The sequence below is a fragment of the Melospiza georgiana genome, chromosome 27, assembly GCF_028018845.1.
Source record: "Melospiza georgiana isolate bMelGeo1 chromosome 27, bMelGeo1.pri, whole genome shotgun sequence".
In the NCBI taxonomy this organism is placed as follows: Eukaryota; Metazoa; Chordata; class Aves; order Passeriformes; family Passerellidae; genus Melospiza; species Melospiza georgiana.
Genome location: NC_080456.1, coordinates 4,920,753 through 4,942,030, shown reverse-complemented (window position 1 = coordinate 4,942,030; position 21,278 = coordinate 4,920,753). Strand labels below are relative to the sequence as shown.

General features: G+C 50.8%; 1 protein-coding gene across 2 annotated transcripts in view; it reads right to left on the bottom strand.

Moving 5' to 3' along the window:
• Positions 1 to 2,029: 2,029 nt before the first annotated feature.
• Positions 2,030 to 21,278, bottom strand: part of NECTIN1 (nectin cell adhesion molecule 1) — a 101,387-nt gene continuing 82,138 nt past the window's right edge. The window contains exons 6-10 of one of the 2 annotated variants that reach the window (XM_058041177.1): positions 19,957 to 20,104; positions 17,481 to 17,568; positions 16,909 to 17,019; positions 11,857 to 12,041; positions 5,809 to 5,889 (exon numbers count right to left, since the gene is read on the bottom strand). In XM_058041177.1, coding sequence (XP_057897160.1) covers positions 11,901 to 12,041; positions 16,909 to 17,019; positions 17,481 to 17,568; positions 19,957 to 20,104 — 488 coding nt within the window. In that variant the 3' untranslated portion in view covers positions 5,809 to 5,889; positions 11,857 to 11,900. Of the gene's footprint in view, positions 5,890 to 11,856; positions 12,042 to 16,908; positions 17,020 to 17,480; positions 17,569 to 19,956; positions 20,105 to 21,278 lie in introns of both variants that reach the window. The other variant, XM_058041175.1, reaches the window with a different exon arrangement.

Sequence of the window (21,278 nt, the reverse complement as noted above, 5' to 3'; positions counted from 1 at the left end):
CGAGGTGGCACACACGGCTCTGGTCACACTTCAGCAGGCGCTGAAGGGACACGAGGATGAGGAGCTGCCCCCAGCCAGGACAGGAATAATCCTGACCCCACAGCACCGAGGAAAAGCCCTGCCTCGCACTTAATGAACCGTGAATTCCAGCGTAATGAGCTTTATGCTGAGGAGAATAATTAATGTAATTAGCAGTGATATGAAAATGATGGCGCTGGAGCCTGGATGATGATGAGGAGGAGGAGGAGGAGGAGGGGAGGCTGGGGGTGGGAGGAAGCTCGGAGGAGAAGTTCCTTCCCTCTATGGTGCTGTTCCGCCAGAGGAGCAGGGCTGGATGCATTCTTGGCAGCCTTTAAAGCCTCACCTCCCATCTGCCATAAAGGGGAAGAAAATAGAGCATGACAGTAGAGAGAGAGAGAAAAAAAAATTAAAACAAAATAAAAAAGTAGAGCTCAGCCTGCCCTGTTTGCAGCAGGGATGTGAAATCTTCAGAGCAGCCCTTTTCCTGTGCTGGCCTTGGATTTGCGGCTCCTCCTTGAATTTGAACATCCTCTACCCTCCATGGGGCCTTTTTTTTTTTTTAGTTCTAGGAGAAAATATCTTTATAAAGGTAATTAGATGGTAAAACAACAGCTTTTCACCTTACTCCACATAAGTATCAATTTACTTATCCTGTGTAAGTGTTTTGATAGGTTTGATATATTTAGTGCTGTCCAAGAGCTGTATTTTAGTTTTATACATATGAATAGATGCATAAATTTCTCCACAGCCATAAAACAGCCCAGCAGGAAGTTTTCTCTTCTGACTGTGGCACTGATCAGACATTCAGCACTGGGGAAAGGGACCACAAAACTCAGTGCTGACCCTGCCAGCCACAGGGAAATAAAAAATGAGCTGGAATTGATGTGTATTCCCAATGGAGTGGGCAGCTTCCACTTGTGCAAGGTGTTCCTGATGCCACACTGGGTGTTGGTGTGAATTTTCATCTCCCATGGGCCACGTTCAGATGGGCATTGGTGGCAGTTTGTGGGAAAATGCTTTAAAAACAATGCAGGAGGAGAATCCAGATTCTTTTCCTCTTCTTGGGAAGTGAACACAGCCCTGGGGGGAGATGCCAGGATCCAGAAATGCAGGATAAACCTGTCTGTGTGCCGAGGAGAGCATTGCCAGCACTCTGCTCCCACCATGCTGGGTGACATCCTGGCCCTGAGGAGAATTTTCTGATATTCCCAGAGGAACTCTGGAGTTCTCAGCAGAATTGTGTCAGCTCCTCTCCCACAGCCCAATAAACCCTTCCCAGCCATGGCCAGCTTTGGCTGCTGCTGGTGCTGGTGCATTCAGACCCTCCACCCTCCCTCTGTGCCCCATCCATCAATTCAGCCCCAAATCTGTGGCTGAATTGTCCCAAAGAGCCTTTACCCAGAGGCTCCATCCTTCTGTGCAGCTTGGCTGGTAAGAAATATCCTGGGCCTTTTTCATTCTCAGAGTCAGTGCTAAAAAATACCATCAGTAAACGGTTTATTGATCAATTTGTGTCTGATAGGGAACTCCTGAGGAAGTTCTGAGTGAGATGGATTCACACACTGAGTACTGCACCAGAAGTGGGCTGAGGAGGAGGAGGAGGAACCCCTCTTTTCTTTCCCTAAATAGCTGCTGGCCCCAGGACTGGCTGTTTGTGACTGGATTTGTCCCACCCACGTGCAGGGAGAGGCTGGAGGAGGATTCCCAAGCAAAGTGAGGTGGGGCTGGCACCTCCTGAGCATCCAGGGCAGGGAGGAGCAGCATCCACTGAACCCTTACCTTTGGGTGCTGGCTGCCCTGTGCTGCAGGCAGGGAGGGATGCAGCAGGAAAAGTGGGTTTTTCCATCCTGAGGAGCCTCTGGAATGGGCAGGAACTCCCAGGAGAGCCTGTGGGTGCATTTTGGGGGGTGCAGTGCAAGGGGTGAGGGATGTGGAGGGGAACTCAGCAAGAAGGCAGCCCTGGGAGCAAGGCAGACACCAAACACAGCCCCCACGGGCAGGACAGAAGTTGCTGTAACTCTTCAGCTCACTTTTATTGAAGTTCGGTGATCAGTCTTTTCCATCTGCAAGAGCTCTGGCGTCAGTGCCACCAACACATGGAACAGAACCCGTGACATTTCACCCTGGTGACAGGAAGAACAGCTCCACCTCAGGGGTCTTTCCAACCTAAATTACCCCCTATCCTACAACACCAGCTCCTCCCAGCCCACCGGATCCCACTCCGCCAGTTTCCAGCTGGACCTGCTCAGTGATCCAACAGCGCTGTTGGATGGCTCAGGCCCCAGGGCAGGGATCTTGTAAAGTCAATTGGCACCGTGTCAGCAGGAGAACACCTCCCCTGGCCCTGATCCATCACCCCCCAGGCATGGGCAGCCTTATCCTGGAGCAAAGTGAGGATTTAGCCCAGGGGAGATTGGGAAGAGCCATTGGACAAATGCTGGGTGACAGTGGGGAAAGAGCCCTGAGTCAGAACCGTTTCCAAGCACACATTTGTAAAACCAAAGCAGTGGACTCACTATTTCTTACTTCAGGGCTGTCCTTCAGGGTTTCCCCCCTTTTCCCAGGGCACAGAGGAATTTGGTGGCATGTGGCGAGCCCCTCTTGCCATGTTCTGGGATCAAAGCAGCTCCTCAGGAGAGGCAGAGAGAACCAAGACATTCCTAGACTAAACACCTGTGCTGGCACAACTCAAACCACTGCTTTGAACTGAGGCTTCTCCTGCCTTTTACCTTTTCAGGGAGGATTGAAATCCTTTTGCTTTGCTGCAAGCCCAGTAAAACCCTTTGTGGCAGACTTCTGTGGGCAGCTGAGATCCAAAGCTGCACAAGGCAGGCAGAGTTTTTCTGTAATGCTGCAGTTTGTATCCCCTGCCTTCCCCTCGCTCATCAAAGCATCTTTGTCCCAGACATGGGCAGCAGAGAAAACCACCTGCAACGTGTTCCCAGCCTCCTCTGGCAGGCAATCATTTTGTCTGGCTTCTTTCCTCTTGTATCTGAAGACCTGAACATATTCCACTTCTCATTTAAATTCCTGGATCTGTCTGAAACCGCATCAGGTGAAGGCTCCAAATCAAACCACGGTGCAGGCAGAGCTCTGCTGTTCCAGGCATGCAGGTAGGGAAGCTTGGAATGGGTTTTTGCTTGGTTTTTCCTCATGGTCAGTGGTGCTGGGTTGATTCCAGGACATCGGAGACCTATGGGGCTCCCAGCATCTCCTCAGCTTTCCAAACTGAGGGAGCAAATGCAAGTTTGGCAGATGCAGCGTGGGGTGAATGTGGTGGCTCTGCCTTCAGTTCAGAGCACACCCAGTTTCCAGCTCCATGGTAACCCAAGGTGTTTTGGGGAGAAAACCAGAGAGCAAAATGCATTTTCTGATAGAGACCTGGAGTCCTTTGGTGTCAGGGTACAACAGGTTGAATCCTCTGGAGACTGGCAGAGGAAATGTGACCCCAAACGATCCCAGAAAGGTTTGCATCAGTCAGGACTGGCAGGATGGGGTTGAAGAGTTGTGTGGAGCCCTCTGAAGCTGTGTCCTGCTGATCCTCCCCTGATCCTTTGGGAACGAGGGTGCTCCACACACCAGCACGTGGCAGAGCTGCTGCTGCCCATCCCAGCTTGGCCAAAAAATGCATCCAAAATTCCCCTTCCCCCACTGCTGAGCCAGCCAGGCACCCCCAGGTGGCTCAGCTGATGCAACCCACCTGTCCCTGAGTGTGAGGCCACCTCCCAGCAGGAAACACCTCTGCAGGTGCAGCAATTCCCCTCACACCTTGTCCTGCTCGGGCACTGGGGAAGGGCTGGGGGCGCCTTTTGCCATTCTGGGGGTGATTTTTGCCATTCTGGGGGATCCATGCACGTGGTGTGATCCCCCCCGGGGCTGTGCTGCCTGACTGCCCGGGGTGTGAACCCCCTCTCCCCCATCCAGATGTGCGTGTCAGCCCGCAGGGAGGCAGAGGGAGCCAGATGTGCAGCAGGGACAGGCAGGAGGAGGCTGGAGGCGATAGGGACACAGCAAGGGCGGGGAACAGGCAGAGCTGGACAAAGATGAAGGGGTGCCTCAGTGCAGGGACACCTGTGTGGTCACACATCCCCTGGCAGGAGCTGTCACCTGCTGGGAGTTCCATTGCTCACCTGTCCCAGTAGCAGTGACAGGTTTGGGGTGCCTGGGCAGCAGGGCAAGGGTGTGGTGCCCACTGTCCCTCCCACGACCTCAGCTCCAGCATCCTCACGTTTTCCAGAGGGTTTTTAGTGCCTGCAGAACGCCAGGTTTGCAAAGCAAAGGAGCCAAAGCCAAGGAAATGCCCTCTGGCCACAAAGCTTTGTCCCCTGGTTCAGAACCATCCCAGCCTCACCTCTTCCATGCCACGGGTGAAACAGATGGGAGTTATCCCTGAAACCAAGCTCTGAGGCAGGATGTTCATTCCTTGTCCTCCTCTTCCTCTTCTTTGCTTTTATGTACATTGAAGTGTATATCAATATTTATATATATATTTTTTTCCTCTAATACAAGTGAACACAAATGTGATGTGGAGATAAATTCCCTTCTCTAAAACACTTTGTGGTCACAGGAATGTACACGTTTGGATTTACACACCCACACACATTCCAATATCAAAAAAAGGTGTAGTCCCAAAACTAAGATGCTTTTATAAAAGTTAAAAGGCCAAATTCCTCTATTGGCTTTTATCCTTCATTAAGAGCAAGGAGATTACCTGAAATCCTGATTTGTTCTTCATATTCTGCCTGAGTTAATTTTAAAATTCCAATCAACAGATGTGAGGAAGAGAAGGGGGAAAAGCTCGTGGGGGGCCACGTTAGGCTTTGGAAGGAAAATTAGAGAGAATGTTTTCCTTTATAATTATTTTCTCCTTTGGGTTTCAGGTTATCAGACCTGTTATTTAAAGGATGCTTTCTCCAAATGTGTTGACTCCAAAATATGTCTCCTTTAAAAGAGTCAATCCAGGAGATTGGGAGTGGGAGCAGGAAGGGAAAAGGACAGAAACAAACCGCCTAAACCGTGTCCTGATCTCTATTTTTGGGTTGGTTTTGAGCATCTTTCATTATAAGCATCTTATGATTTGGTTCAGCAATCTTGGCTGTTCAGCTCCTCACAAACGGGGATTTGCTATCCCCACTTCCAAGGGGGAAAAGGAGCAGGGAAAAAAAAATTTTAAAAAAAAGAAATAAAAAGCCACAGGCTCATCTTTGAGCACTGGCTGTGCTGTAAAACCTCACAGAAGCTGCAGCGAGGGCTGGGGATGATGCACACCCAGCTATTGTGGTGTGAGGGGTGCAGGAATCAACACAGGGGAAAAACCTACGGGCACTGGGCTGGGCACATCCCACCCACCACAGGGCAGCTGTCACTCACAGACACATGCACACACAGAGCCAGGAGGAGAACAGAAATATGCAGGTGCTGGAGAGGACGTGGGAGAAGGCAGAGTGTTCCCTTGAGCGTTAGCAAGCCAGGCAGACACTTGGAACTAATCATGGCAATTGCACCCGGATTTAAAACCCAATCAATAACATGAGCGATGGCAAAGGGAGGGGAGGGCTGGAAGGCCTTGGTTGTTGAGCGACAGGAGAGGTGAAAACCATGAGTTTCTTCATTATTATTTTTTTTTTTTTTGTTTGCAGTGTTGACACTTTAAACATACTGTTCCTTAGGACAGATGTAAGGAGCCCGGGAGCCGGGAGGTGGGCAGCAGAAGGAGATGTCGGAATGGTGAGGATAAAGATCTTGTGGGAGGTCTGACAAGGGGGCATAGACATGAGGGATCTTCTCCAGATATCGATCTTCATGTGAGTAACAGCGGGTCAGGTAATCACTCGCATTCGATATCTCTGAGTGACACTTTCCAAAGTTCTGCAAGTAGAGACAAAAGTCAACGGGTGAAAACTCCGGGATCCACGGCCAGAGAACACACACAGAGCCCTTCAGCTCCTTGCTGAGACACACAGAGAGCAAGCAGGATGGAATATTAACCAGTTTGCAGAGCTCGCTGCTCGAGGAAAATGGAAACCCAGGTGATAAATCCTCACGCTGCGAAGTTTCTGTCTCGCTGCCTGAAATACCCAGATCACTGATGAATATGTATGGATTGGGCATTGCTTGTCCCTTGTCTGTAAATACTCTGCTCTCTGCACTAAACAAGCAGCCAGCCAAAGGAGGGGCGCTTTATTCCTACAATCTCTAACCTGAGTTTTGGGAAAGCAGTGCTTGAAGGCATCATTAATCCGAGCCAGGCCTGGGCTCTTCCATTCAAAGGGCACATCTGTCCTACCAGGGGATGCAGGACAAGCTCACTGTGCCTGTTGACATGGGAGGCAGCAGTGCTGGGCTTTACCTGTGTGAACATCTCCCCTCGGGGTGGGTTCTGTGACTCAAATCAACCACAGAGAGCACAAAACCACTTCCAAACCCGAGGCTGCTCTGTCGGCTTTTCCCTCTGTGTGTGGATGCTTTGCCCTGCTGGGGTTAAGGGAGCATCCCTCCCACATCCCAGGGCTGCGGCTCCCCAGAGGGTGGCAGCAGATGGGAAGGATTCCTCCCTGCTCCCAGACCTGTTCCTGCTTTGGAAACCCTACACGATGACCCAAGCAGGATGGACATTTGTTTTTAAAACCGACCTGCACTCAGGGGCGCTCACCAGGAGTTAATTTCTTCTCCAAGTGGGAGCAAACAGAGATGGAAAATGTTTTGATGCTTGAAACAAGCAGCTTGCCCTTGAGTCTCCTTCCTTGTTCCCTTTCAAAATCCCAGGGACAGCCAGTTTAGTGGAAAGGACAAGGGTTTGGCCCTCAGGAGAAAACGCCTGAAGGAACAGAACAATCCACTCCAGCTCCTGGATAAATATTTCACCAGGTTGCTTTAAAAATCTAAAATCCTATAGAAAACAAGGTGTTGGCAATAATTTATTGATGGCTCAGACTGCTGGGAGAGGCACAAAGGCAATTTTGGGAATAGTCTGGCTGAGCCCAGTGAGGGAAAGTTTGTCTGGGCTCCAGGAAAACAGCAGCAGTGCTGAGGTCAACCTCATTTTCATTTCTCTTCTATTAGTAAAACTGTTTATCCTACAGATTGAGCTTTTAAAAGTCAGTAGTGGAGTTGCTGTGCTGGGATTCTAAATTTGGGTGGGCCTTTCCCACAGTTTTTGTCCACTTTAGCCTTTTAATTGCCAAATAAAAATGTGGATAAGGGAAGCATTAGAGCTCTTTAACCAGTGGAGCCTTAACCAGGAGCTATGAAAAAGTTTCACTAACTCAACCTTAAATAAATGTTTGCTGTTCTTTTGACCAGCTGATAAAAGAGGTAAAAAGGGGCTCATAAATTGGGAAAATTGGATGTGTAAAGCCCTCTCCCTGTACAACCTACTCTTAAGAATTGTCACACTCAACAGAATCCTTTTCCAGACATGGAAGGGGGAAAAAAAAATCTGTATTTAGCCATGCTCTCCTCCTGCTTTAATCTTGTGGGTTAAGCTAGCCTGAAAGGGAAGTTGTCTTAATTACAGAAATTTAGTAGGACAAAGCAAGCAAGGGGGTTTCTCTAATTTGTTATCAATGAAGTGGGAGGGGAAATTTCTGTGCTTTCTGAGAAAAGCAGAGGATTTGCTGGACAGAAAGGTCTCCTAGGAGAGATCCTCAGTTGACAAAAGTGGAAGCTGAGCTGGGTGTGACCAGGTGGCAGCCAAAGGGGCTGTGAGACAATTTTATAGGCTGGCTGTGACAATACACAGGGTCAGCAAAGCATTTATCCTCCTGCTTATCTCCCAGTTAATGTGGCTGTGAGACAGGGCCCATGAGGCATTGCCAAAGCCACCCAGAGCAGTTCTGTCAGCGCCTCTGTTTGCACAGGTGAGTGCAAACAAATCCTCCTTTCCTTGCTGGCCCCTCTTTTGTGCTCGCTCCTCACTCACACGGGGTCAGGGCAGGGCAGCTGGAGAATGTCAGGGCCAGAGGGAGAGAATTCCCTGTCTCCTTTTGCCTTTCCCCAGCACCTGAGCTAGCTGGGAGTTGCTTTGTTCCCTGAGCTCATTTGTGGAGTGGCAAAAGGGAGGAGAACAAAACCAGGCTGGTGTTTTCCAACACATCTCGCAGCCGGCGCCCTTTGACTTCCTTCCCCAGTCCCACTGTGACTTTTCCCCAATCTAATTTATCTTTAACGAAGTTTGAAATTAAATTAGGGATAATGAACTAATTAAATTGAACTGGCACACGATTCTACCACCTTCCCCCACCTGACTTCTCCCACTTGCCTTTGTCTCCAGCATGACTCCATGCAATTCTTCATTATCTGGGTTACATCCTCCCCTCTCAGTTTTATTTCCAAGGGTTTGATTAAAGGGGATGTCAGCAATCTATCCATTTCAGACAGCCTGGCAGATTACCTTCAAACAGGCTTTATTTGATTGAATTAGGGAGCTTTCATTTCTGCCATGACTTTAACGCAACCCTTCTCCATCCCTCCACACCCAATTCCATCTTTCCTTCTATTTGCAGAACATCTCTTTGGGTAGCAGGAGGTGTGAGGCAGCTGACCATGTCCTGTACTTTTAATCATCTTGGAATAATGAGTTCCTACTGGTCTGAAAGTGAAAAACTCCTTCTCAGTGACCTGAGGGTTTCTCTGCTATGATTTTTGGGAAATCTGAAGATTTTGCAGGTGAGAGTTGGGCGGGTAATGGTTTCCTCTGCTTGGCCAAGCTCATGCACTTATGGAATGTGTTCACCTGTGTTTTCCTGGCTGGGGAAAAACCCCTGTTGCTCAAAACTCCAGAAATTTTTGGGCTGCCACTACCCTGACCCCCCTCATCTGTGGGTTTGGAATTTTGGGCTGCAGCAAGGGCTGATGGCCAGGAAGGAGCAGCTCTGTTGAGTGGCAGCATCAAAAAGCTGCTGTCACACCGTGGACCAGCCAGGACAGAAAATACACTGGGAACCAAAAAAATAATCATTCCCTCCTCGTGTTGGGAGCCTCACATCCTCTCCTCCCCTGGGTCTGAACTCCCTGCTCGGGGAATTTGGGGAATTTTTCTACTTCCAAGTATGGCCATGATTTTAGGGATATCTAGGCAGGTTCCTGCTCTGTTTGGTGCTTTATCTGTGAGGGAGTTCTTGGATAATCCCTGTCCTGATTAAAGAATGAGCATTGATGTGTCAGGGAGGAGCAGGAACCTGAGCTTGGGCTCCCGTGAGGACAGAACTGAGGACAAGTGGGACAGAGGGACTCACCCTGGGTTTAGGAAATAAAATGATTGAACTGAAATTCCCAAAATGCAGAGCAAGGACCTGTGGTAAGGGATGCATTCAGACACATGCAAGTATTAATTATGCAGAAAACTTGCTCAGAACATTGCATTCCTTCTTGAGCATGCTTTTCTCTTCCCCTGCTGCCTCTGGTACCTACCTGGTCCGTGTTCCTACAGCTCCTCACACCATCAATCATCCCAAACATTTCCCTCCTGGCTGTTTCTCTCCCAAATCCTCCTCTCCACCCTTCTGGAGTCAAGGCAGGGCTGATCTCCTCATTTAAAAATGGGAAACTAATAAGGAGCTCGCTCTTTGCAATTTCTCCTGCAATTTGGAAATTTTACAATTTCTCCTGCAATTTGGAAATGGGAATCTGAACCCTGGTCACTGATTTTTTGTGTTCTTCATTCCAAGTATGATGGTTTCCGGCTATTCCTGCTGCAACAGGGACAAGAAATTCCCAAGCAAAACAGAGAGCTGGAGTGTGGGGAAGTGAAGGGGGAGGAAATAATTAAAAAAGCATCAAAAAAAATTAAATTGCCCTGATCTGTGGTGTGTCTTAGCAGGGAGATTACACCTTCAAAGCACCATATGACTGGCTTTATTTTTACTTCAGAGAGACTGGGAGGATTTCCAAATTTGGATTTGGAGGATTACTGTCCTTTTGCTGACAATAAAATTCCCCACCCTGGGGAGGACGAGGCGAGACCTCCCAAGATGGATTAGGGAGCTCTTTGCCTTGTTTGGAGCAGCGGGAGCAGCCCAAGAATCTGTTGGGAACGGGAGGTGAAGACACGAGGGAGAGGGCTGGTTTCCACCAGCCCTTGCTCAGGGCTGGAATTCCCATCCCAGAGAGGCTGGAGGAGCCAAACAGATCCCCACAAGGAGACAGAGGGAAGGGGAGAACCAAACCCATCCAGAACTTACTGTCCACTCTCGCTCGTTACGTCTACGAAGACCTTGATCCTCATTCTGGGAGCAGGAGTGGGTGAGACACCACAAGAGAGACAGGTTATGGATCTGCTCCGGCCCAGCTGCTGCAGACACTCACCTAGGAGGGCTTTTGCTACACCAGGGGAGCTACAGGGCTGCTTCCAGCACGGGGAAACCAGGGAGAACAGGGACAGAGCAAACTGGAGCAGCCCCTGCACAGCCCGCACCCGGCAGTGGGTGCTGCACCCTCACCGTGGAGCTCCTCAGCTCAGGGGGACCTGAACTGGATTGTCCAGGGCTTTATAAAAATGCCATTTTCCTCCTGCCCTTCCTCCCTTCCTTTCCCTTCCCTTCCTTTCCTTTCCCAATGATCCAATGGTTTTTGTCTTCTCCAAGCCGTCCCTTTCTGGCCCCAAGCTCCTGCTTCTCTTGAGCCCCCTCTGATCTACCTGGGCTGACCAGGAGGGATTCAATGATCTCCAAAGCACCTCTGCATTTGCTGGCTGCCTTTTCTTCTCTCCTTTCCATTCCTTTAAACCCAAAGATCCTTCCTGCTGCTGGAAAGGCAGCAAAGCAAAGGGGAAGGAGCAAGGCAGAGCCTGGAGTCACCACGACCTCAGGAGTGAGGGACAGCTGGAGCCAAGGAGAGGGGCACCAGTGGCATTTCCTTGGCCAAAAACTCTTGGAGTCATCCAGAAAATGTGGGAAATGAGAAATCTCTTCCTTTCAGGGACTTGATGTGTTTAATAAATGAGAAAAAGCTGTGATTATGGGGCAAAGGAACACGGGAAGAGCTGAAGTCACCCCAGTTTCAGTGTTTCTTCCACTAAAAAAATCATAATTCAGGCAGTTACTGGAGATGGTCCAGAACAAGCAACTGAGTCCAAATCACTCCCTGCCACAGGAGCTGAGCTTGAAAGAGCTTGGTGACACTTGAAAAAGTCCAGAGAACAGGGCTCAGTCAGTAACCTAGTTCTGAGAAGGAGAACACCAAACAAAATCATCTCTCCCTCTCTCCCAGGCATCCAGACTTGCCACCTGCACCAGCCACACCACGCCAGCCCTGTCACTGTCACATGCACTGTCCCTCTCTGCCTGTCCCTTATCCATGGAGTCTTTCAGCTTGGGGGAACCTTTAGGTGCTCCCAAATTCTGTCACATCCTCTCCCACCTTGCTCTTTCACATATGCTCCACCTTCTCTAGAGTTACTTCCACATGCACACAAGCCTTTCTTTTTTTTTTTTTAATTTTCCTTTCCATCATTCCCTTGTCCTGGGAGCAAGGAGGGAAAAGCCCTCTGAGCATCTCTGACATTCTGGTTCCTCAGAAATTCCCTCAACCAGAGCAGGAACTTCAAACCCACCTGGAGCAGGAGGGCCAAACCAAGCCATGACCCCTCTCCCCCTGTCCCACATGCCTGGCTGCAGGAAGCAAAGGGAAACACAGCAAAAAGAGCATGCAGAGAGGCAAGGCAAGGCAAAGGCATTCTGGGCAACAACCCCAAAAAATAAAAAAGAGAGACAGAAAGAGAGCAGGAGAGCAGGCAGGGAAGGACAGACAGAGAGAGCGCTCCAGAGGGAGGGAGGAATGCAGGGATGGGGGGATTTGAGGGGTGCAGTGAGGGAGGCAGAGTGTTGTGGCGAGTACCTTGAGGCCAGAATCTGAGGGGAAAGGGCCTAGAGTGACATGCGCTAGCGAAGGTTGGGCTGGATGGTTGCATACTCGACTAGGTCTCCTCCTGCATGGATGGAGCTCCGAGGGCTGGGTGACACAGCCAGAGCCGACGTGTCCAGCTCTGCATACTGGACATCACAGTCCTTGTTGCCAGGGTTCTGGAGAGAAGAGAGCAGCAAGGCAGTGGGGGGACACGAGGGAGGAGTGGGGGGCAGGAGGGGAGTGAGGGCAGAGGGGCCGTGCAGATGGTGAGGGGTGAGACAGGACACGGAGAGGGTGAAGGGAGAAGAAAGAAGAAAAAGGGTGAGGAGGGAGGGGAGGAGTAAGAAAACAGGGGGGGAGTAAGAAAAAACAGTTAAAAAGAAGGAGGTAGGGAGGTAATGAATAATCAGTCAGGTAAAATCCCAAATCAAAGCAAAAGTCACCCAGGTGCTGCTCCCCCAAAAGCAGAGCTGAGTGACCCAGCCCTGGCTGGCAGCACTCCCAGCCACTGCCCCTTTCCCTGGGGCTGCTCCCAGCACCCTCTCGCTGCTCTGATCTTCCACTGAACCCCCCTGGCACCAGCATTGTCCTTAGCTGGGGCTGGGTCAGTGAGTCCAAACCTCACAACGCACCTGAGCTGTTTGAACCCCAGAGTTTGGGATTCACTGCAAAATCAGGTTTGAGGAAGATGAGTGAAATTCCTTGGTTTGAAATTTGGGGTTTTGTGAAGGAGCTACGCAGAGGGAATGGCTTTAAAGCCCAAACTCCAAAGGCATGGCCACAGGGGAATGTCAGTGTTGTTCTGCCCCAATGTGGGAAATGTGGAGTGCTGAGGAGCCTTGTTTAACACAAGGCTTGGCTGCACAGCTTGGCACTGCAGATTACCTCTGCAGCACGAGTTTGTCATCCTAACACGGTCTAAGAGATGCTCAAAGCATCCTCCTTTGGCATGGAAATATTTATGGATATTCCTTCACTAAGCAGGCTTATCAGCGAGGACTGCATGAATGGAATATTATCCAATTTGTCTGATCATTCCTAGCCAGGCATCTTTCATGCAGATAATAATAATGGGAGAAGCCTGGGAGGCAGGATAGCCCAGAGCTTGTGGCTCAAGGGGAAAAAGGATCACCAGGAGCAGCCTTGGTGCCAGCAGCCATGGTGTGAGGGGGGATCCTGGCTTCTTGCCCCATGGAGTTTCTTTAATCCTCCCTTTTGGGGCTGGTTGCAGTGCCAGCATTAGCCAGGCATGTGTGAGCCTCTCTGAGAGGAGAGAGGTGTCTCTTCCAAACAAAACAGCTTTCCAGTCTCTCTCTCCCCTTTCCAAGATGGCTGCACTGCATGGCAGTGGTGCAAAAGGTGTTTAATTTGAAAGTGTTCCTCTCCTCTCCGTTTGGAAGTGTCCTCAGCCACCGAGCAGCTGTGGCTGAGCCGTTTTTAGGAGTTTATAGCCCTGTAATGAGCTGGTTGAGTGCCTGTTGCTGGAAGGGGATGCTCACTCCATGATTATCTCGGCCTGTGCCAGGGCCTGGCTCCCTGCTCTGCCCCTCAGCCACGGGGATGAGGGGAATGGAGGGGAACCGGGCTGAAGCAGCATTCCCAGCATTTCCAGCGCTCAGCAAAGCCGGGGCTGCAGGAGCAGAGGGCTGGAGGTCACCTCTGTCCTGCCCTTGGTGGCCAGATGGCAGTGGCGAGTTGTTGGCATCAAAGCTGCACATCCTGTGGAGCCTCTGCTTCGTGTCTGGACACAGAGTTTGGACATTTAGGAAAATTAGCAATGCCAACTCCAGTCTCAGACCTAAATCTAGGCCTTGCAGAGCTCTTTCCCTCTGAATTTTGTGTCTCAGCACCTTCCCCTACTCCTGGAGGAAGCCAGACTAAGTTTTACCTCCTCGTTCCTATCCTGCCTGTTTTGCCTCACTCCTCTCTGCTTCCTTCTCACAGGAGGTGTTTTCTCCATGGATTTCCCTTCCTTTCTCCCACTCCTGGGCTTGCTCCTGCACTTTTCTGCCTGTTTGGAGCAGAATTTATTACAATATCAATAATGTGCCTTGTATACAAGGCCCAGCAGTGCCTCACGCAAGCGCTGGGTGTAAATCATCACCATCGGCACCCCGGTAATTGCCCTGCAAACCCTGAGAAATTATTTGGCTGTCTGCAGCAATGAAACTTCCCCTTCTACCTGTGCAAATGGGCCCTGCTGACACGGACACTAATCACAGCTCTGCTCCTGCACTGCCTCTGCCTCCACCCCTCTCTGGCTCCTGCTGCCTCTCACACGCACATGGAGCATCCACCTGGCACAAAAGTGCTGGCAGAGCTCACCTGCCTTCACCCACACACCTGGAACACCTGAATCACACTCCTCACTGTGATTTGGGGTGATACCCTCACTGTCACCCCAAAAGTGCTCAGAGAAAAGCACTGCAGGCAGCCCCCACACCCACCCCTGGAGCCTCAAGTGCCCACACCACTCTCCTTGGGCATTTTGGGGCTGTCAGCTCTCTGTTGGCTTCCTCACAGCCTGCAACCCTAAAAACAGGGATTTATTCATGGCTCTGCTCCCTCCTGCAGGTATCCTGAGCCTGCAGACGTGCCCCAGCCTCTCCCTGTGTCCTGGTCCCCTGCCAGCACACGTCCACACGCTCGGCCCTGCACACCCTCTTGGAGCTTCCTCCTCCACCTGCCTCTTTTATTCTCTCCTGGCACTTCTCCCGTTCTCCCCTCCCTCACTCTTTGCCATCTCTAATCACTCCCTGACTCCCATTCTAGCGCTGTGAAATCGTCAACCCCAGGCGGTGCCTTTCGTGATAAATCTGATTTATCCCAAATTACGAGGTTTTGCACAATTCATTCAAAGCTGAACGCACCCGCCCCATTTTCCTGCAGGATCTGCTCCCTTCCACTCTCATCTCCTTCACTCCCCTCCCAAAACAAATCTGCAGATGAGGTACAGGCAGAACAAGAATATCCTGCCTTTCTGCAGTGCATTTCGCTCTCAGGGATCCCAGAACCACAGAGCAGCCACTGCATCTGCATTTGGAGCAGGTGGGAGCAGGGCTGTGCCAAAGTGAGCCTGGCAGGGACCAGGGATGTGCTTCCCTCCTCATCCTCCAGCTGAGCCAGCCCTCAGGTGAAGGATTGGGCAGGAATTGCTTCATCCCATGGTGGTTTTGGACACCACTGCTGTTCCCTGGGGCTTCCCAGTCCTCAGAATCCCACTGTGACATGAAAAGGAGGTTGAGCAGCGCTTTAAGGGTGAAAAAAGTGATGCAAGTCCCTTTTTTCCCCAGCAGAGAGGAAGGCAAAGCTCGTTCCTTGGCAAAGCGTGGCCCGACAGCACAACCCAGCCCTGGCCTGGCTGAGGCAGCACGTCCTGCCTGTGAGATCTGGGCAGAATCCAGCAAAATCAGCACTCCTTGGCAGCCAAGGACACCCTGGTGTCCCTTGCCAGCCCCAAACCCCATCAGCCAGCTGCCTGCCCAGAGGATGCAGCCACTATTGAGCGAGGGGTGGGAGCAGGCCGCATCCTGCTGCTGGGGCAGGGAGCCAGAGCACGGCGCAGGTACGTGCTGGGCGAGCCTGGTGGCACTGCCAGGGGCTGCCACAGCTGTGCCAGCCCCGTGCCAAGAGCTGGAGCCCCCCAGACGCCCCGTGCTCGCTGCAGAGCCAGTTCTTGGTGGGCCAAGCGAAGGGAGAGCTCCATGGGCGAGGAGCAGCCGGTGCCAGGCGTGGGACATGGAAATGCATCTTCTCCGGCCAGCACCGAGAGCAGCAAACTCTGTTGCCATGGTTACGGAGCAGCAACCCATCAGGCCCCATCTCACATCACTAACTCTGCCACTTAATTAACTGACTGCTCGTTATTTCCCGAAATGAGCTCCTCCATCCTCCTGCTTGCCTGAAATTCAGCTTTCAGACGCTTTCCGAGCCGCGGTCTCGCTCCAGCGTCCTGTGTTTCATTTAAAACTCAGCAAGGAGCAGAAAGAGCTGGGGAGCAGCCCCAGGGCTGAGGGAGGGCTCCAAGGGGAAGTTTTCCTTTAGGGATGAAATAAACAGGATCAGCACAGAACTGTGGCTTTTGATTTCCAGCGTCCTTGGCATCTCCCTGGCATCAGACTTGTGCCAGCTAAAGGTCACTGAGCCCTGTCCTTGCATTGTCTGCACATGGCAGGGCCACACCAGGATGAACTGGGCTGTAATTAGTGGGGTTCATAAAAGATTACTCCAGTCTGGGCTGATATTTCTGCCCCTTTCTCCAGGCAGGATTTCACTATGCTGAAGCACCAGGCTGGGTGCGCAGTGCTCTGAATTCCTCATGAGGAGGAGTTTGGGACAGACTTGAAGGATTTACATTGGGATATCTGGTCTGCTATGGTTAAAGAAGCAGAGCATCCCCATGCCATGGGGTGAGGGAGGGAAAGGATGCTGTTCAGGGCCTCGGAGTGGGATGGTTTTGTGTTTTCTCATCAAAAACTCACTCTAATCTTACCTGTTTCCTATTCCCTACACCCTCACATCTAACATTTCCTCACTCCTTGCAAACCAGCCTTTCCCATGTGACTGCCAGCATCTCCTCCTGACCCTTAATCTCTCCCTGCTGCTGCTGCCTCACATTAACATCTCTCCATCTGAGGCTGAACAAATCCACACTCCAGAAAAAAAAAAAAAAAAGGTTTAAATAACTTGTTGTTGTCAAGTGAGAGTCAAACGCTGGCATGCTCTGCCCTGCAGATAATTGCTTTGTGAAGCTCTCACTGCTGCTTCCCTCAGCTGCAAACCCCAACAGGGGCTCCCTGCAGGAGCTGAGCGGTGCCCAGGGGTGGCAGGTACAGAATTTGGGGTGGGCAGGGCATTTTACCCATAAAAGCACATTTGTGGGACCTACAGACAGCTGAGTTGGAGCTGGGATCAGTGTGGAGGCTGCTTTCCTCCAGGATGGGATAATCCCAGGCTGTGGATTTTGCTGTTTCAGGGTCCTGGGTGCCAGGTGGGGCTGGGCTGAGGTGCCAGGCGGTGCCACTGTCACCCTGTGCTCCTTACCAGCTTGTCACTGTAGGGAGAGGGCTCGGGGGCTGCCATGTCATAGTAGGGAGTCTGCAGAGGGAACTTCTGGATCTCCTCCTCGTGTTTCATGTTGTCCAAGTGAACAACCTGGAGTAAAAGGGACAGGAGAGGGATGAGAAGAGAAGGGATAATCATCCTGTGGCACATCTTGGGGCAAGCTCTGCTTCAGGTGGCACCACAACCAAACACCAACTCCTTCAGACTTCAATATCCATCAAAGGGGCAGAGCAGAACCCAAATTATATCTTTTAATTAATGCTAGACTCTGGGAATTCTGGGGGACAAGTCACAGAGTCAGAGAATCATAGAGTCATAGAACAGTTTGTGTTGGAAGGGACCTTAAAAATAATTTAGTTCAAAGCTCCCACTAGACCAAGTTTCTCAGAGCCCCATCCAACCTGGCCTTGAAAAATCCTCATTTTCTGCCCCTCAAACCCGATCCAGGAACATCTTTGCTCTTGCAAACCCCATTTCCCAAAATCCAGGCCCTGTGGACCCTGCTTGGGATCAGTTTTCCATGCCAGAGGCAGGAATTTGCAGGTTTTTACCTGGATGTCCTCTGGAGTCAGGTGGCTTTTCATGTCCTGTTTCCTCTTTGGTGGAGGGGCAGGTTTGTGGGATGGAGGGAGGTCAATCCTGCAGGGAAAGAGGAGGCTGCTGAGCAGAAAGCAGGAGAAAAGGTTCTGCTGCTTTGATGTGCCCAAGGGTTTGATTGTGTTTGTCACCAAACTGCCAATACAATCACACAGATTATCCTCAGGAACTCCCCCGTGCCCTTTGCCTCACCCCAATTAGAATTGTTAATGAAAAATAAACTCCCTCCTAGCATTGTGTCCTTATTCCAGGCAAATCCCAGTGTCAGAGTGCAGATCCTGAGGGTGCAGTGGGATACCTGCTCAGGAGTGACTGCAAATCCCTTGGGAGGTGTTTGCGATATGGCTGTGAGGTACCAGAAAGTGATAACAAGGTAATTGTCACAGACATCTTTTATGGAAAATCCTTTCCTTAGGATTTTTTTTCCTCCTGAGAAGCTAAGAGGCCTCAGGAACAAAATGCAAACAATGGTTATCTGCTGCTGTGGAATGCAACAGGTGCATCTGGGATTGGTCTCATGTGGTTGTTTCTAATTAATGGCCAATCACAGCTGGCTCGGACTGAGAGCCGAGCCACAAGCCTTTGTTATCATTCCTTTCTATTCTATTCTTAGCCAGCCTTCTGATGAAACCTTTCCTTCTATTCTTTTAGTATAGTTTTAATGTAATATATATAATAAAATAATGAATCAAGCCTTCTGAAACATGGAGTCAGATCCTCATTTCTTCCCCAATCCAAAAACCCCTGTGAACACCGTCACAGGTAATGCCAACCCCAGCCTGACATCTCTCTGGAAATGGTTCCTGTCTGCAATAAACAGCCCTGTTTGCAGCCACAGCTCCCCAGGAGGAGTTGGAAGCCTCCTCATGGACCTGCCCTGCCAGGCAGGGACATTTATCCCCGACCCTCACCAAGGATCAGCTCCTACCCCAGAGCACAGGGATTGGCAGCCACGATAATCCCAGCCTGGAGACTGTCTCTGCACATTCTGTTCACATGCACAGATGTGTCTAATCCTTTTACAAAACTTATTAAAACTCTGATCCGCTAATTAGCTGGCTGCCCCCCTCGCTCCTCTCCGTGCAGACTCCACCAGATCCGATGGAGATGGGCGCCTTCCCTTGGATCCCAGCGTGGGACTGGAATGTGCTGGTGACAGGGAGGGCAGAGCAGGTCCCCGGGGCTCTGTAAAACATTGACTCCGTGGCTCTGCACAAAAGAAACGCCATTACCTTCGGGATCAGCCTCCACAATAGAGGCAGCACCTCGGCAGAGCCGGGCACAGTTGTGTTTCTATTCTCAGCTAAAGTGGCTCTTCCCTGAGCCTGGTGGAGGGCCATTGTGGGAAGTGGATTGTCAGAATGCATCTCGATCACAGGCCCGCTGCTGTTGATGCAATTTCACCTTGTGGTGCTGGTTTTTGTTGTTTGTGTGCCTCTCCTGCCGCTTCCCCCGCTCCTCTCCCCTGCCTCTCCTGCTATCCTCCAGTGCCCTCTCTCAAATGGGATTAAATGGAGCACAAAATGTGCCCAAGGTGGAACAACAATGAGCTGGGGGCTGGGGGAGCATAAAAGCAACCTCTGGGTGCTGGGCTTTGCGTGCCTCCCTTGCTCTCCCTGGGAAGGGAGGGAGGGAAGGAGGGGATGAAGAGCCGGTGCAGGACAGAGCTGTTCAGCAGAGCCCAGGCTGAATGCTCCTGGAGAGGTTCCTGCTGCACAAAGTGACCTCCACACCACTGCATTCCCTGCCTGGCATCTCTGCTGCCCTGTGTGGGCAGGGCAAAGCCCAGTTCCAAAGAGGAGCCCCTCTGGTGGCCTCTGTCCCTGCTGTTGGCAGAGTTTATGTCACCCACAGATCCCAAACTGCAGTGCTGGTAGATGTGAACGCTTCCCAGACTCTTTGGAATGCATTCAGAGATGCTCAGGTGTCGCAGACACCTTTTTATGAAAAATCCTTTCCTTAGGATTTTTTCCTCCTGAGAAGCTGACAGGCCTCAGGAACAAAATGCAAACAATGGTTATCTGCTGCTGTGGAATGCAACAGGTGCATCTGGGATTGGTCTCATGTGGTTGTTTCTAAGTCCAGCTTGCTCGGACTCTCTATCCGAGACACAAGTTTTGTTATCATTTTTTCTTATTTTATTTTTAGCTAGCCTTCTGATGAAATCCTTTCTTCTATTCTTTTAGTATAGTTTTAATGTAATATATATCATAAAATAATGAATCAGCCTTCTGAAACATGGAGTCAGATCCTCGTCTCTTCCCTCATCCTCAACCCCTGTGAACACAGCCACAGAGAAACAAGACAGAACCAGCAGGAAAATATTTTCCCACCAAATTTCCCCCTTGTGGAGGTAGAGGAAGGGCTGGAGGAGCTGTGCCCGTGCCCAGGGCAGCTGCAGCCTGGCTGGGCAGTGCTGGTGCTACTCACAGGTCGTTGTCGGTGTCGGAGCGGCTCTTCTGCTGCCGCCTGTAGACGATGATGACGGTGACGGCCACGCCGATGATGAAGACGGCGGCGATGACGCCTCCCACGATCCCGATGATGCCTCCAGGGGCACTCTGAGGTAGTGGCTTGTCTGCAACACAGGGGGAAGCACAGGGGACAGGGTAAGAACGGCAGAAATGCAGCTGGGGTGGCGCTGGCACCACCAGGGAGCAAAGGTGAGGATGAATCCCAAAGCTTCCCTGAGTGTCCCTGTCCAGCAGCTCCATGGAGGGAGCCAGATCCTATTGAAATGCGCTGCTCAGAGCTCAAGAGGAGCAGAAATTGTGGCTAAAATTGTGTCTCCAAGAGTTAAACACTTCCTCACTCCGCTCTGCGGTTTCATCTTCAGGTGTTTATTCCTGGATCCGCTTCCCTGCCTTTGTTCAGGGCTCAAAGGAAGAAGGGTTTAGGGAATAAAGGTGCTTCCAAGCATTCATGTGGACCTGCTGCTTGATACTGTTGAAGTATTCTGAAAGCCTTCTGCTGGGCTTTGTCCCAGCTCCCTCACTGAATTCCTGGTGCTGCTGGAGTGTTCCTTAAATGAGCTAAGGAGCAATGCTCAATAGACTGAGGTGGAGCAGAGGTTTGTGCACCCCAAATCATTCCTAAAAAAGATGCCTTGAACGCAGGATTTAGGAGCAGGAGGGAGATAGACCCAGTCTTGCATTTCATCCCCTGCTTGGTGACCAGGGCCAGCTCCTTGGTGACAAACATGGGCCTCATCCAAAGGAAACCCATCCCGATGGGAAAGCGCTTTGAAACCTGCGATAAAAGGATTTAATTTGCTCTACCTTCCAACCTAATTAAACTTGAAAACTAGCTAATTGGTACTTTGTACTTACAACTCAGGCAGTGATGAAAGGAGGAGATAATTGGGATGGAGGAAGAAGGAGGAGGAGGAGGAGGAAAAGATATTCAGGGGAGGGGAGCAAGACAGGGATGAGGGAACAAGGGGCTTTGTAGGACTTGTCTGTCACATCTAATTTTTGTACTTCTCTTAATGCCCTGGCTACTGGCTGCTCTGAGAGACCACATTGGGCTAATGGATCTTATTCTGCAACAATTTGGACCAGAATCTCCCCATAACTACCCATCCCCAAGGCCTCAGAATTAGGCCCACTTTGCATGTGCAAAGCAGTAAAACAAAATGTATGTGGCTATAAAACATCTGCACACATCCCCAAACCACACAGGATGAGGAATCCAGGACTTTTCAGGGTGAAAATCCTGCTCTTTACTCCCACTTCACCTCCGTGGATGCAGCG